At 36.8% G+C, this 16,918-nt stretch overlaps 1 protein-coding gene across 8 annotated transcripts; it reads left to right on the plus strand.

Annotated features, from left to right (window-relative positions):
- Positions 1-3,865: 3,865 nt before the first annotated feature.
- Positions 3,866-14,743, plus strand: LOC113717651 (cysteine-tryptophan domain-containing zinc finger protein 3). Of its 8 annotated transcripts, XM_027242429.2 has the most exons (15): positions 3,869-4,481; positions 5,175-5,247; positions 5,324-5,454; positions 5,541-5,930; positions 6,032-7,377; positions 7,738-8,204; positions 8,290-10,118; positions 10,197-10,354; positions 11,384-11,544; positions 11,834-11,994; positions 12,797-13,015; positions 13,184-13,621; positions 13,717-13,850; positions 13,937-14,032; positions 14,524-14,743. In XM_027242429.2, the coding sequence occupies exons 1-11, from the start codon at positions 4,341-4,343 to the stop codon at positions 12,989-12,991; spliced, it is 5,052 nt and encodes a 1,683-aa protein (XP_027098230.1). In that variant the 5' UTR covers positions 3,869-4,340; the 3' UTR covers positions 12,992-13,015; positions 13,184-13,621; positions 13,717-13,850; positions 13,937-14,032; positions 14,524-14,743. The 8 variants fall into 8 exon arrangements, with proteins under 8 accessions (XP_071921288.1, XP_027098230.1, XP_027098251.1 ...); XM_027242450.2 differs by having other exon boundaries at positions 12,797-13,621; positions 13,717-13,859; XM_027242437.2 differs by having other exon boundaries at positions 12,797-13,621; positions 13,937-14,119.
- The last annotated feature ends 2,175 nt before the right edge of the window (positions 14,744-16,918 follow it).

Here is a 16,918-nt window from a genome sequence, read left to right on the forward strand (position 1 = left end):
TTAATTTGTATTCAAAATTCTCATATATATATATATATATTTTTTTTTTTCAATCATGTTTTTAAATTTTTATTTAAAATAAAAAAGAAATTTAAAATAAAAACTCATGCTTATTTTACTTTTATAACAATAGTTAAACTTGCTCAATTTTTATAATCAACAAAGTAGTACAGGCCCGTGGCTAAAATTCCACAAAAGTAAGGTTGTTATCACATCAAGTCAAACCTGAATTATGTATTATTTGAGTTCTATTCGAGTAAAAATATTTGGATTTGAGTTTTAACTCAACTCTTCGAGTTTTTAATAATTAATCTTGAACTTCTAGGATTGACTTTTTGTGTGGCTGGATGGGCATAATGAAAGCACATACACATTTTATTTCCAATTTGGATATTAAAGAAAAATAAGACCTTGTTTGGATTGCTATTTTTAGGAGTTTTTGTAATATATATATATATATATATATATATATATATATATATATATATATATATATATATATATATATATATATATATATATATTGTAACAATTTGGTGTATGTGAGGTAAAAAGGTAATTGAAAAAGGTAAAAAGTTTGGATCCTACTATGAATACAAAAATGTTTCGTTTTCTTTTAAAATATGGCCATGAATTAAAATCTTCTTTGTTTCGTTGACGCTGCTTGGAATTCATGGTGGTGGCTAATTCAAATGCAAGTGCTAATCTACCAAGTGATTCTTTGCTTAACAGAATTCTGATATAACATGTTTGAAGAATGAAAAGAATTAGAGAAGTTAAGTTTTGAAAACTTTGTTGATTATAGAAGAAAGAGAGGGGGGGAACTAATTCCATCGAACTTCAATTAGTAGTATTAAAAAAGTACAAAGTAAACAATTTTTTTAGCTAATCTATATAAATGTATAATTTATTATCTAAAATTCACAATACAAGCAATATAAAATATTATTCTATTTATGATGTGTTTCCAAGGAACTTAAGAAGTGAGTGTGTGTTTGTGTGTGTGAAAATACATTTATATATGTGAAAATGTGTTTATATATGTGAAAAAAATCTTTTTTGTGTGTTAAAATGTATGTGAAAAAGTGTATGTATTAAAATGTATGAATTAATTTGTTGGGTCATAGTTGGGTCATGGGTTTGAGATAACCCAATATGACCCAATCCAAAATCAACCCAATCTAAAATTGGGCGGGTTGGGTATAACCCAATTAAGCGAAGACCCAATATTAATCCGCCCAAAACCCGCCCAACCCGCCCAATTGCCAGGTATAATATAGACCAATTAATAGTATTCTAATATAAATAGATCTCTAAATCTATTCATAGTCTTATCTCTAAATTTTAGATATATCCACCCTAAAAAGTAAACATATGTAGGCTTGTTTAGATACAAATTTTATTTACAAAAAAAAAAAGAAAAATTTTATTTACAACAAATAAAAAAAATTTATTTGCATTACAAATGTATTTTCTAACTAGTTTTTTATATTTTCAATCATATTTTTATTTCATATATATCATATCATAAAAAATAAAATATTATATGAAAACAAATAAAATTGTGGAATAAATCATGAAAACGGTCAAAAGGTATCGAGCTTAAAGATGAGCACGCAAAAAGAGGCTGTGCTAGCATGGTGTGAATAATCATTCGCTTAATTATTCATTAATGATGCGTTGTAATTGACATTGAAATCGAGTTTTGCCAATGTAGAGAATCGTAGTAGTAGAGACTGTTATAACTTTTGAAGTTTCTTGTATTTAAAGTTGTCGACTGAATTCTTCAAAAAAAAAAAATTTGTCAATTGGAAAAAATAGAGGTGATTAACTACATAGTTTACTCGCAACATTTTGCTTTTTATTTTAAAGGAAAGATAAATTTAACACCAATGAAAAATATATATCACGTCGATCGATTGACTTAACATGCAAATAGTCCGACAAGAAAGTAATTGTTCCTACACGCTATTTTGAGCATTTTATCATTAGCATCATCCCTCCATCTGCTCTACCAATGGTAAAGACTTGAGAGGTGGAGGAAGGGTTTTTTTTTTTTTAGTCAAATGGCATTTTTTTCATATATATCTGTAAATAGAATTTTTACAAAAAGATTTACAACTGTTGGATTTGCCCTACAAGAAGCTCGTGACTTTGTTTTCAACCACATGGAAACCTAGCTTCCCACTTCAACTCTTGAACAAGTTTAATGGCAAAATTTGCCAGCGAGTGACTAGCGTCACTGTTCTCCCTCTTGACAAAATAGAAGGAGCAATTCCAAAAAGAGTTTGCTAATTTCAAAATGTCGCTAACTACCACGGCCAAAAGAGACTCATCTACTTCTGCTTTGTTAATCCCATCTATTACTATCTTGCAATACGAGCATATTACAATTACTGCCTTTTTTTTGCTGGATTGCATATAACATGGCTGTTCTAATTGCCTATGCTTTCAAGATGTCAGGTTTAGCACCATGATCTAATGGTATAGCCCAAGTTGTTATCAGGGGCTGCTTGGTTAAAGGGTTTGGGAATTACAGAATGGAATAAACCCTTTATTTGTTGCTTGACTTAAACCTATTGGAATGCAATCTTTGGAATCATTTCTAAAAAATCGGACTTCCTTCATTCCCGAGCAAATTGGGAGGTTTTGGACAAAACCCTCAACTGATTTCCTCAGACAATATTTATGACGGGCCTACCCTCTCTTTCTCTCCATCACACGCAGCACCTTCTATTCTTCTTCTTCATCAGATTTCCTCTCTCTTCTTCTTCATCTCTTATCCAAAATTTCTTCTCCGTTGCCTCTGCAATTTTCTTCTCCATTGCCTCTGCAATTTTCTTCTCCGTATGCAAGCTTTTCTCTTTCTTCTTCTCTATTTTTTCAGATTATTCACTGGTTAGCTAAAAATAAAAAAGAAAAGAAAGGAATCTGACACAATAACACTAACTGGACCAAAATGCTATGCTTTGGATCCATCACCTTCTCACTTTTATTCCACTCACGCTACTCACTGTGTTTTCTTGAATTACGCATTCAATGGAAGCTCAGAAACAAAGGGTTAATCCATTCTTGATATTTTGGTTATTTGATCACGCGACTAGATATGGTGACTTAGCTAGTCATGCTACCAGAAGCACAATTGGTCCCTTCTGCTTCCTTCTGGCCACGCGAGCAAATGTGGTTGTACAGCTGGTCATGCAACTAGAAGTGTGATTGGTTGCACTAGTCGTGCGACCAGAAAGAAGGGGCAGGGAAAGGAAAGAGGAGGGAGAGATAAAAGAAGGAGAGAGGAAGGGATAGAGAAAAAAATGGAGGGAGGAAGTGGTAATGGTGGTAGGCGCTGGTGGATAGGGAGGAGGAAGAATAGTAGTGATACGAAGAAGAGAGGAAAAAAACAAAAAAGAAAGAACAAGAAAAGGGAAAAAAAAGAAACTTTATCTCCAATCCTCAAATAGACTTTTTTTACAACTTCTACATTAACCTGCAACAACAAAATTTACTGCAAATACCCAAAAAACTCACCTTTCAAATGGACCTACTAATCCATGGGAATAGTAAGGAGACGTCGCGTGTAATTACGCTCATCCGTGCGTCTCTTAGTTTGTGATGGTTTGTTTTCCTCTGGGAGAAAGCCGTTGCGTTCACAGAAAATCTACTGCTGTTAAAAAGTTGGATCGTGAGAGAGAAAAGAGCTTCCAAAAATACAAAATAGGTAAAAGCTAATAGAGGAGTAATAAAAAGATCGATTTCGTATTCTCACGCCCTTTTAGTCTTTGGGCCTCTTTGTTGGCTTAGATCGGTTAGTATCCAATTAGTATTATTGAACTTTCCCGTATATTTTCTAATTTTCTAAAAATAGAAAATCAAATGAGGAAAAACAAACGCGGCTGCTCCACACCAAAACAAACCACTCCTTCTCTCTCCTCTGTTCCTCCCACCTTTCTATCTCTTACTATTATTATTGTTATTATTATTTTAATGTTTATTTCTTAGCTCATCGATTTGAGCTTCGAAGATTGCTCAAGAGAACGATCCGAGCTGCGAAATAACAAGCTAAACATTTTTCACCCAGGATCTCGAAACTTAGCTCTAGGAAATATTATCCGAATTTTTTTAAATTTGTTATATAATAGTAATTGTACTGTATTGAAAATAAAGTTAGTATGGTTGGTTATATCGAGGTTTCGATCGAATCCTCGATCAGTTATTTTTTATTTTATTAAATTGATAAGTTTTGGAGATTTCGTTGTTGGTGCAGCGAGAGTAGAGATGGAAACGTCAGTAGTAGTTATTTTTGAGCTGTGATATAATTCATTTTTTCTTCAAAATTATTGTTGATGATTTCTGTTCGCGGTGAGAATGGGAGGAAGGAGATAGGATTAGGGTTTGGAAGAGGAAATATGGAAGAGACCGAGCTTGAAGAAGGAGAGGCCTCGCTTGATTCGTCAATTGACCCTGAAATTGCGCTGTCTTACCTCGTAAGTTCATTTTTGCTTTCTCCATCTCAATGATTTACTTGAAGACAAGTTGTATTGATCTTTGAAGTTTTAGCTTGTACTGATAGCAGTACTCGTTATTGTCCAATATTACGCTTTGTGCGATTTTACTGGACTTGTTAGCTTTGCAGGTTGTGCCTTTGACTTTTGAAGCTAACTTTTTTTTAGCCTTTTGCTAATTTTGAGTTGTCTGAGGGGAGTAATGCTTTTCCTTTGGTTTTGGATTCGGTGCTTGATTGCGTAATTTCCGGCAAAGTGCTGAAAATAGGTATTATGGCCATTTTGCTGTTCACTTGGTTTTAGGCCTATTAAAATGGAATGATCAGTTTGAATTCTTATCAAGGCGGGCAGTTGATGTTGTTCTGTGAATTTTCTGGATCGATCATCATGTATTGGAGCGAAAGAGAAACTCACCATCGGCATTTCAATTAGTTTTTTTGTTATAGCTGCAATTGTTGATTCGTTTTATATGTACCTCACTTGGGATGATTGTTTGGCAATATGGGATTGGATTTCAGTGGGTAAACAATTAAATGCACAACCAAAAATTCTTAGAAAAATTAAGGTACTGCAGTAGGCAGAATCATTTTGTGTGTAATAGTATTGAAATGGATTATTATTTCTTCTGCTCTTGTTTTTCAATGCTTGTAAGCTATTTTACCTGTCACCATTCAGGATGAAAAAGTCCAAGATGTTTTGGGACATTTTCAAAAGGATTTTGAAGGGGGTGTGTCAGCGGAGAATTTGGGTAAGTTGCACAAAGAGCTATAGAACTATAAGGATTAACATTATGAGGTTGATCAGAGATTTAATTTTTTTAACAGGTGCAAAATTTGGCGGGTATGGTTCATTTTTACCTACCTATCAGCGTTCTCCTTCGTGGTCTCATGCACAGACTCCTCCAGAAGTCTATAACCATAACAAGCAAATATTCCCAAACAATATGCAACTTGAGGTAGTTTTTTTGATAGCACTATGCTAGAGCTATTCTGTAGCTAAAAGTGATCATTAAATTGAGGAGTTTAATTGGATTATTTGTAGGATGCTCGACAAAATTCATTTTCTGCACCAACTGCTTCTTTTTCAGCAAGGCCTGGAACAACATCTTCAAGTAGGCCTGAGCCTAGAGCCCCATCTGGAACTGATGAAGCAATTCAGGATGTGAGCATGCTATCTAATATTGTTGATGACTTGACTTCGAAAGTTGAACTTGAGAAGTCCACAAATTTTTCTGATGGGAAAGCTCTGAAGTTTCGTATCAAAGTTGGTATAGATAATTTGTCGACTCGCAAAAATGCTGAGATTTACAGTGGGCTTGGTCTTGATGTCTCTCCTTCATCATCTTTGGAGGACAGCCCAATGGATAGTGAAGGGTTGTTGTGTCATGATCTTCGGGACATCCCAGATGAATCACCTACCAGTATTCTTCAGGTTAAATTTATACTGCATCATCACCCTATTCTGACTTTCCATTTTTCCATTCACGTGATAATCCATATTCTGTCCCTTTCTTTGTATATTTACTGTTACAGATTATGACATCAGTCGGATTATTTGGAGGGCTACTCCTGTCCCCAATTTCTAATGACGTCAATCGATTGACTGAAAAAGGTTGGCCTTGTGGAGAGAGTAAACCGAAAATTATACAAAAGGCAAACTTGGGGGGTTCTAGGTTGGCGAGGAGTGGGTCTGATCTTGCGATGACCAATGGGAAAGTTTATGGAGAAAAGAAGCCAAAGTTGGTTGAGAAATCTGGTGTTTCGGTAGATCTATCAACTAATAATTGTAAGGATACTCTTGATGGTGTAGGTATTACATTAAAGAAGGAAACAGATGTTGACCATTCATCATACGAAGATCTTGTTTTGAATGCTCTGAAACTCCCACTTTTGTCCAATGCTTGTGTCGCAGATGCAAAAGAAGTTGTAAAGTCAGTCACTGTTTCTACCACTGTACCGAAGAGTTCGGTTAAAAATGATAACCAATCTAATGTGGGAGAAGAGGAACTTTTGGGGCCTGTGGCACAGAACTGTAGGGTCGAGAAGTCTAATAGAAAGCTAAGCTTATCTGAGAAGGTAAGAGAAAGTAGCAAACCAACTTATACTGATGAAAAATCAGTTCACCAAAAGAAAGAAGTTAATCACAAGGAAGATAAGGCGGAGTTTTCGATCAAGATTGAGTCAAATGTCTCTGGCGAAAGAAAATATCCGAAAGTTGATGATTCTTCAAATCACAATGTTGATCAGAAAGTTGCATCTCATAATGAGTATGATTTAAAGTCAAATACTGGGGAGCTCCAGTCCTCATCTGGAGGCAAAAAGAAATCAAAAGGAAACCAAAGCCAATGCACTCAAGGCACAGACCCTGTGGAGGATGGCTTGACTTCTAATTCTTCTATGGTGCCTAAAAGTAAGAAGCCTTCTAACTCAGACATCCATTTATCAAAAAATGATTCAGAGGGTTTAAGAAAGGGATATGGAAAAGCAACAGATAAGTACAAGGACTTCTTTGGGGACCTAGAACTTGGACAGGAAGATGAAGAAATTGCTTCTGAGGAAGTGCCCTCAGTACAGATGGTCAAAGACTCTGTGTTGGTTGAAAAGAGAAGCATGTCTGAATCTAATATTGTTAACGAGAGACCTAATTGTAAAAAAGTTGAGGGCACATCTGTAACAGGAAATCATCCAAAGTCATCTTCATATAGGCCCCTTCCCGCTGGTAAAGGGCTGAATCATGATGCAGCTACCACAATGGTGGCCCCTCTAGTTAAAGAAGATTGGGTCTGTTGTGATAAGTGTCAAACTTGGAGGCTTCTTCCACTTGGTACAAATCCCGAGAGTCTTCCTGAGAAATGGCTGTGTAGCATGCTTGACTGGCTGTAAGTTCTGCCACTCCCTGGCTTTTCTCATTTATAATTCTTGACAATATCTCTGGGTTAGTTTTTATCCAGAAGAACCGTTAAGTTTAGACTTTTGCGTTTTAACCTTTTGTTGGTGAAAAATATATTTCCCTGATCGTGTCATCTTGTAACACATTTTCGAATTCAACTGTAAGCCTCTAAGGGGATCAAATTCCCAATTGTGATTACCCCTTGAAGCCAATTGACAGGAGGTGCCTGAAAGCACAAATAAACTAAATTTCTCTCTCCCCCTCTCCCTGTGTGTTTTCGTGAGGCACATAGTTGTGCCGGTGATTAACTAAACAATTTAAACTTTTAGATTTTGCTACTTGTTTGTAGGCCTCATATGAACCATTGTAGTATCAGTGAGGAGGAAACGACCAATGCTTCAAGGGCCCTTTACCAAGTCCAGGCTTCGGTAGCTCCTTTTGCTGCTGCTTCTAGTAGTCAACTTAATCAGCATGCTCATCCTGGTAGGACCGTGTTGGGAGTATCTCCTGTTGATATGCGGAGATCAAATGAAGATTGTCATTTTTCTGGATTACAAGCCATGGCCACTGGTGGGAAGAAGTGTGGATCAAAAGAGGTAACAAGTGCAAATAGCCAGGATGGCCCTATACAATCTTCAAATCTGAAGAAGAACCTTCTGGCTTGTTCTAATAGTAGAAACTTGAATGAAGTGGACATCTCCCCTTTATTTGATGAATTTGGATCTCAGTGCATGGGCCAGGTGGGTCGGTCAGTTGTTGGGAGACATGTTAAAGAAAAGGAGAAGAAAATTCTACTTGATAGTAACTCTGGCGAAGGTATAATCAAGTGGACAAAACTCTTTTTGTTTTAAATTTATCATTTTGTTTTAGAAATAACAGCCAGAATGTAATATGTTCACAGGTGATGGAACTAAATCAAAGCTGAAGAACCCAAGAGAGAGTGATATTGATGGCCTGAGAGCTTCTAAGAAGATCAAGACGGAAGATGTACGTAATAGAGATGAAAATTGCACTTCTGATCATGGTGTAACCTCTTCAAAAGCAGGTCAAAGCTCAAGTAGTGCATCATTGAATGATCCCTACAAATACAGCAACTATTCTAGGGATTCTAAAGGTGATCCAAAGAGGAAGTGGTCTTCTGAAAAATCAGAAGTCCAATCACTGAAAATGGACAAGTCTGGTCATGATAATTTCATGAAGAAGAAGAAAGGGAACGTACATCTAAATGCAGAAGTCGACTGTTTGCCTCTACCTAGTTCGCAACATCATTCCCAAGGAAGCAAGGGTTTTTCAGAAGACACAGGAGAAAATGATCGCAGGAAAGAAAAGAAAGCGCGGGTATCGAAGTCTGAGGGGAAGGACTCCCGTGGGAACAAAGATGTTACATCAGAAAGAAAGGCCAGAGGGTTGACGGACCAAAAAATGGAGCAAGATCTGGATAGCGCTCCATCACAAAGGAGCATTGATGCTGCAGATTCTTTCAGAAGAGATTTAGGTTCTGGACAGCCTTCTGTGGCAGCTACTTCAAGCTCTTCAAAGGTTTCTGGATCACATATAAGTAGAACCAATCACCAGGAAATGAAAGGCTCACCTGTAGAATCAGTGTCTTCATCTCCTTTGAGGATTTCTAATTCTGATAAACTGCCACAAGTAAGGACTGTTGCAGGAAAGGAGGATCTTCAGGATGCTGGCTTCTTTGCCAAAGCTAGTCCAAGAAGATCTTTAGATGGAGAAGATGTTGGATTGAGTGAACAGTCATTGAAAGTGAAGGATGATACTCCCAGTGTCATCCATCATAGGTCCCTAGAGTCCACTGTGAATGATCTTCAGGGCAGGGATTTAGATGATGTAGCAAGCCTTGTGGATAAGGCAGAGGTTGTATCTTCGACTGGTTTTGTTGCACATTATGCTTCTGAGAGCAAAGTTAATGCACAAGGTCAAAGAAGTTATGCTTCCCGGACAAAGACTTCAGAAGTAATCCAAGATGAAGGAAAACGGAATTATGATCAGTATGCTAGTAATGTTCCTCATTCCAAGAAGTCTGGGAAAGGATCCTCATCAAGGTCTAAAGAAAAGATTCGGAGTTCAATATCTGAATTTGAAAATGGTAATGAGTCTTCATATGAGGAAAAATTGAAGGCTGGAAGAAACAGATCTCAAGAAAAATCTAGCATTAGTTCTGATAGAACTGAAAGTCATGTTGTTTCTAAGAAAGATTCTGATGGAAAGACAGTGAGAGACACTAGTAGAATTGACAATCCACAAAAGGCTGGTAGTCGCAATGGTTCAATTGTTAGACCAGATGTTGTTGGGAGCCAAGATTTGAAGCAGACTGTGGCTCAGGACAATGACAATGATAGATCATCAAGGAAGTTGATTTCTGATAAAGCAGGGGTTGAGGTGTCCAGTAGGGGGAAGTCACACTCATTACCACCTTCTATGAGAGGTCAAGTTGACACACTGGCGCGTCCCAAGCCAATTGCTGAATCTCAGAAAGAAGTTGGTGAAAATAAAGAACTAGATGTTATACATAGGGCATTAAAACAGAGTAAAAATGCTGAAAAGCAGAATGGAAGCCACCCTGTCAATCTAAGACATCCCACTCCTCCTACATACAACAGCCGGGACCTTGATACCTCAAGTCCTGTTAGAAGGGATTCCTCAAGTCAAGCTGTTACCAATGCTGTTAAAGAGGCAAAGGACCTCAAACACTTGGCTGATCGTCTTAAGGTTTACTGTTTCTGTTACTCGTGATACTTGCTCCTCACTAGTCATGTCCTAATGTAACACCATGTCTCTCTGTTGCAGAACTCTGGTTCAACTGAAAGTACAGGACTTTATTTCCAAGCTGCTCTTAAATTTCTCCATGGAGCCTCTTTGTTAGAATCCAGCAACAGTGAGAACACAAAGCACAACGAGATGATTCAGTCCATGCAGATGTATAGCAGCACAGCAAAGCTTTGCGAGTATGTTGAATTCAAAATCATCATTTTGTCTTCTTCCTATTGGGAGTCGTTTTGCTCATATTTTCATTTGCTTGCAGTTTTAGATTTTTTTTTTTTGGGGGAGGGGGGTGTTAACCTAAAAATTTTGTCCAAGTGTGAAGATTTTCTAATGGAGACATGTTACTGAATTTTAAGGTTAAAGTGGGGACTCAAGACCTTAAGGCTTCTCTTCGTATTTCCACAAAACAAGCCAGACTTACCTTGAGTGGGAGCATTATTTAGCTTTCCTATGCTTATGCCAGCCAAAGTGTTTCCTTTGGTAGCCTTTTTTTTTTTCCCCCCAATTGGCTTGAGTAACTTGATCAATTATTCAGCTGGGAAAAGGTGCACAGCCATATGAGCCCATTTACCATAGGAAGCATTAAAATAATGTTCTTGGATTATACCAGTATCATGTTTACAAGCCTTGGCTGAATGTTGAGGTCATTTGTGGTGACTAGAACAACAAATATTTGACATTTTGAAGTATTCTCCTTCTTTCTTTAAATATGAAAGGCAAAAAGTTTAAGATGCATTTACTAGCTATTAGTTCAGGCATAAAGTTCTTCCATTATTATATTTTATGAGGTTCTTTAGTTGAAAATGTCTTTATTTGAGGATTGTTGGTCAACTTTATTTTGTCTTGAGAGGCTAAGGGCATCATCTTCATAATAGATTTGTAGGAAAAAAAAAATTTTGGCACGATAAGTGCCGAACAGTTTTATGTTTAGAGCATGTTAGTCTACTATTATAAATTACTCGTTAGTTGGAAGCAGAAGTAAAAACTTTGGGCAAGGAGTGATCCTGCTTACAGATACTCTTTCTGCATAACGATTTTGCCATGAAACTGGGAATGAAGTTTGTGATGATTTTTTTATGACGAGCAAAATGTCAGATTAGTCTGCTCGTCCTCTCTCATTACTATGGCTTTCATCTGTTGCTGCATCTGTGCATTTCTTGGTTTCTGGCAATAGATTGAATTAGATCACTGAAGCACTTATGCGTAAGTAGGTTTTGCGCCCATGAATATGAGAAATCTAAAGACATGGCTGCTGCTGCTTTGGCCTATAAATGCATGGAGGTTGCATATATGCGAGTAATTTATACTTCACATAACAGTGCAAGCAGAGATCGGAATGAGTTGCAGGCAGCTCTACAAATTCTTCCTACAGGTACCATGATAACTTTGTGAATTTGGATGCTGCTCTGTCTGCTCTAGGGTTTTTCCTTGAGGGCCTTCATTTTAGAGTTCCGTAATTGTAAGCTATAGAAATGTTACCATATTATTCTCGCCATGTACAAAAAGATATTGGAAGAGCTTGGGAAATCCATGGAGATGTAAGTTATAAGGCTGGAAAATCAACTCCATGTATTCTCATGCTATAATTTTAGACATTCATGGGATCTCCGTCTTCCTGTCTTGACTTGACCTCTTATGACACATTTTCTGTCCATTATTAGGTGAGTCTCCTTCCTCTTCTGCCTCTGATATTGACAATTTGAACAACCCAGTGAATGTCAACAAGGCTGTGCAAGCCAAAGGTGTTGGTTCTCCCCAAGTTGCTGGAAATCATGTTTTCACAGCACGGAACCGTTCTAGCTTCATGCGGCTAATTAACTATGTGAGTACATTCAGTAAGTTACCTTGATTTTAGATTGGTTCTTGTTAAATTCCGAAGAAGGATGCTTTAAAGCCCTTAGATTGGGTTTCTGTTGATTGTACTGAAAAGAATTATTAGTAACTTGAAACATGAAAGACTGATGTCAACACATTAAACAGAAACAATTGCTTCAGAATATGAAGGCTAACAGATTTTGGTGGGAAAAAATTATTGGTATTTTGGAACATAAGAAAATGACACCTTACCTCACTTAAAAAACATATCCTACTCTGGCAGATGTGGGTGCCAGAAACACTTGTCTTTCCCAGGAGCATCCCAAATAGTTTGCCTTGTGTAGCATTCAGTGTAGGGTGAACTCCTTTTCATTTTCATGTTGTGCAAAAGTATTTATGGGACACTCATTCACTTCTGGTTTGCTGCTCAGTGGTCACTGGGGAAAATTGGGTCAATTAGTTGCTGAAACACCCTATTTGGATATCTAAAGTTGTTAAATATGATGACAAGGCTTTACTGTAAAACAATTTGAACTCAAGTGTTTTAGGCCTGTCCGTCGAGAACTAAATCATGTTAAGTATGATGACAAGGCTTTACTGTAAAACAATTTGAACTTAAGTATTTATGGCCTATCCATTAAGAACTAAATCATGTTTTCCTGCTCAACTAATCTGCATAGTTATGGTTACCTATCATTTCCCAGCCATTTTTTATCACCATTATTCCAATCCAAAACTGGAAGTTCTGTTAAGTAGGTCTATGGTATTCCTTTCTTTTGCTGATGTCTTAAGAATATTCTCAATTTTAGGCACAGGATGTTAATAATGCCATGGAAGCCTCTAGGAAATCTAGAAATGCTTTTGCTGCTGCTAATCCTAAATTGGATGGGCCCCGACATAAAGAGGGTATATCTTCTGTTAAAACTGCCCTGGATTTCAACTTCCAAGATGTCGATGGATTACTACGCCTTGTTCGGGTTGCAATGGAGGCAATCAACCGCTGAATTGCGTTTAGAGTTAAAGTAAAGGTAATCACTGGAAGGCAGTTTTGCCTTTTCCTTTTTTCGTCTCCCCCATTCCCAAATCAAGGAAGAACGAAACCGAAGCGGATCTTTTGGTTGGAGACAATTTGCTATTATCAGTTGAATAATGAGTTCCATCTTTTTGGTGACCCTTGTGCATCCGTACAATGATAGTTGGAATTGCAACATTTCATGGACCTTTACATGCGGCAGTGGCCCCTTTGACCGGGGGTTCTGGAACTCCAGAGGAAGTGAAAACACATGTTAAATGCCCAAGGCGAGGATAACTGGTTGCATAAAAGTACTGAATAATGGTTATCAGAAGGATAAAGAAATAATTCCTGCCAAGGAGTTTTAGACCACATCTCAGAGCAACTCGATATGAGTTAAATTTTGTTATGGTTACGTCTCCAAGTTGTATTCATGGAGTTGAGAACCTGCACCTGTCAATATTTTATACTAATTTCTCATCTTTAGGAGAGTATGGATTAGGAGATTAGAGAAATTTTTGAGCTTGGTGATAGAACATCTTCACTGAAGGGACTGAACTGGTCCTGGTGAATGTATCTGGTTGAAGCTCCATGGAGGAAGACATGATAATCACAATATCAGGTATGATTATTCTTTATGCATGCCTTAAAAAAAAAGACTTTTTCTAAGCCTTCTTTTGTTCTTCTTTTTAAGTTTACACTGTGCCAATCTTGCAGGGAGTTCATCTTTGTTATTCTGTAGCCTACTTGATAAATTTGAAGCATGTAATATGCATTGCACGAGGGTGAATTCTATAGTTTGTATCTGCCTCAGACTGATGGGCTGATTGGCCAACTGCTCTTTTGAAATGGTATACAAGGTTGAAAAAACACCTCAAAGTTCATGAACATAACATTAGATTTCACTCTGAAACTGTTTTTCTATTTTCCACTGCAGCTCCTATTTGTAAATACATGTGGCATATGATCAAAATTCAATTCACTAGTGCCAGCCTTCCTCCATGGGTCCATTTGCTTCAGTTAGCCACCCACGGTTGGTAACTGAGATTCCTTTTTTGCTCTTCCTAAGGTGGCATATGCTAACATGAGTCTTTCAGTGGTTAGTATTATGTCAAGATAGGTAGGCTTTTTGTTTTCCCAGTGCAAATATGGTTGAATTCAATTCTGTTAGGTGTTATGTGTAGAACAGTCTAATTTTCATAATTTTATCTACTAGTCATTATCCTGTGAAACCACTTGAAAGAATAAAGCAAGTGTTTTTTGAAATGCACATCATTACTTTGGTTAACATCAGAGAGTTCCAAGTTCACGCAGTAGTACCATGATAGATCTCCCCTGTTTTTCTTCTTACCATATTCTGAAGTAAGCCCTATGTACGAGTTCCTTGACATTCTGCTCCAAGAGGGTGCTTTCTTTTCTAATTTGGCCACTTAAAGTTGCTTTTTTTCCCCTTCTCGCATAATTGCCACCTCTTTTATCCTTGTTTTTACTGTGTGGCTCCAACTAGATGTTAAATGCGTGCAGGAAGATGCGCCCACAATTTGCAGCAGCTGGGGTTACTAGCTTAAATAGCTTAGCAACTGATTAGTATGTATACTAGCTGAAAGATGAATATCTAATGTTGATAGTTTATTCTTTGTTTTACAAAATTTGGAAGTTTTTGTTTCTCTATCATGTAGCATTAATCTTGTACGGTGGGCAAGTGGAATAATGAATATTATGGGTATATCTTTTTTTATCGAAACCGATAAATAACCCACACACACCCACCTAATTTAAACAGACGCAGAAGTTAATCGAAAAACCGCTCGAAAGCAATCTAAGGGGGATTCACAAAGAACTATTATTCAGCCAATTGGTAATTGAACAGGGTTTCTGTGGACCTTAAACTCAGAGTAAAGACCTCACGATCTTTCGATGTAGGATAGGATGCCCTAAACCCCCCCTCCCCCCGGCGAACACTCTCACCAATTGAATGGTTTGTTTGTTTTTTATTGAAACCGATAAATAAATTACACAAACATCCACCTAATTTAAACAGACACAGGAGTTAATCGAAGAACGGTCCGAAAGCAATCTAAGGGGGATTCATAAAGAACCACTATTCAGCAGGAATATTATGGGTATATCACCACTTGGCTTGTCACCCAGAAGATTGAATGAGAGATCACTTCAATCGTTGGCAATGAAAGTCGTCGTACGTACGGTGACAGAGCTTATCATTTAGTGTTAAATAATTCGGATAAGTGCCGCAATGAGTTGTGTGTTTGGATTACACATTATTTGTACTTTATTTAAACACACTAATTTGATTGCATTATTAACACATTTTTCAATCACTCTTTTATCTCACAAATATCACAATTAAAAAGTGTTACAGTATTTTTTCATAAAATTATTTCAAATAATTTACTATCCAAACATAATTGTTTCGCTATGTTAATATGCCGGTTTGCGGCGCACGTTGCTTTTAGGTTTTCTTTTCATTTTATCAGAAAATCCTTTTTAGTATATCATTCAAATGCCAAATGTTTTTTGCCCGTCATCAATCTTTCAACTTGACATTATTTGCTTTTGATGCAAATAACCCAAAAGAGACAATGATGGACCTGAGGACTAGTCAAAATTCAATTGTGAATGCAGACACTAGTGGTGATAGATGTTTTCCAAGTTCCTCATTTAACTAGCTATATAAGGTCAATTATTGAATCACCACAAGTTGCCGTTATCAATTGCCAAGGCCCCGAATTCAATTGTATTAGTTTTTTCTTATTAACGTTTAACGAATTCAATCATATTACTCATCAAGAGAGCTGTAAGTCTGTATTTAGATATAGGTTAAGCGATCGTATTAGTGTTGCATCAGAAGTTATGGACTTTGTCTGTGTATCCTATTTAATGTCTATATTTATCGTTTATGTTTATCGTGTCAATGTCACTGACAACTACGGAAGTGATCCAAATTGTCCCTAGCATTATCTCTTGACCTTTTCTAAACTGAAGTCTAGAAATTCGGCTTTTATAAACCTAATCCCAGAAGAAACCTAATCCCTAGCATTATCTGATGTAGTGTCTATATTATATCTGTCATGTCGACGTCTGCCCATATTTGAAATCCAAATGATGGGAAAAGTGTGGGCATTGGGATAAAGTGGGATTTGCGTCAGAAATGGACGGCCCAAACGATTGCCATCTTTTGAAAACGGCCAAGAATTTGTTTGTTTTGAAAGTGCATTGTCAATCAGTGTTGTACGGACTCTTAACATAATGTCCATACTTTTTTTTTTTTTTTTAACAGCACAATGTCCATAATTAAAACACTAATACGAGCACCCTCGTATTGCACAAAATAAGCGGAATTCCTTTTCTTCTTGGTTGTTTGTCTTTGTACATTTTTCCCTTTTTCCGCCCTTGTTTTTTCTTATAGCCTAAATAAACAATTTGAGTTGAAAAGGCTATATTGCAAAAAATAAGGGGAATTCCTTTTCTTCTTGGTAGTTTGTCTTTCTACCATTTCCTATTTTTTCTTATAGCCTGAATAAACAATTTGAGTTGAAAAAGCCACCTTGCAACTCATCAAGGTAGAAGTGCGTTTGAGTCGCCTGTCTAGTTAATTTGGTAAAACTCGAAGAATAAATTGATAAAACAAAACCACAATGAGAATAGCCATTTTGCCCTGAATAAAAGTCGCGCGTGGATTATAAATTCAGGAAAAGAGATTGAGATAATCAAAATGGCAAAACAAGATAGAAATTGACTAATTATCATTATTAAGAAATATAATTGCTAATGGTAGAACCTTGAATCTTCTTAGGAGCCGCTTGGTTAAAGGGATTAGAAATCACGGAATAGAATAATCCCCTTATTTGTTGTTTGGATTAAATCTATTGGAATGTACTTTTTGGAATCATTTCTAAAA

Source organism: Coffea arabica, chromosome 1e, assembly GCF_036785885.1.
Source record: "Coffea arabica cultivar ET-39 chromosome 1e, Coffea Arabica ET-39 HiFi, whole genome shotgun sequence".
NCBI lineage: Eukaryota > Viridiplantae > Streptophyta > Magnoliopsida > Gentianales > Rubiaceae > Coffea > Coffea arabica.

Bases quoted from the DNA above. Each gene is read 5' to 3' on its own strand.
- LOC113717651 (XM_072065187.1), top strand. From the start codon at position 4,341: ATGATTTCTGTTCGCGGTGAGAATGGGAGGAAGGAGATAGGATTAGGG. The intron at 5,455-5,540 runs GTAGTTTTTTTG...GATTATTTGTAG, and splicing joins CAAACAATATGCAACTTGAG to GATGCTCGACAAAATTCATT. The intron at 11,545-11,833 runs GTACCATGATAA...GTCCATTATTAG, and splicing joins TCTACAAATTCTTCCTACAG to GTGAGTCTCCTTCCTCTTCT.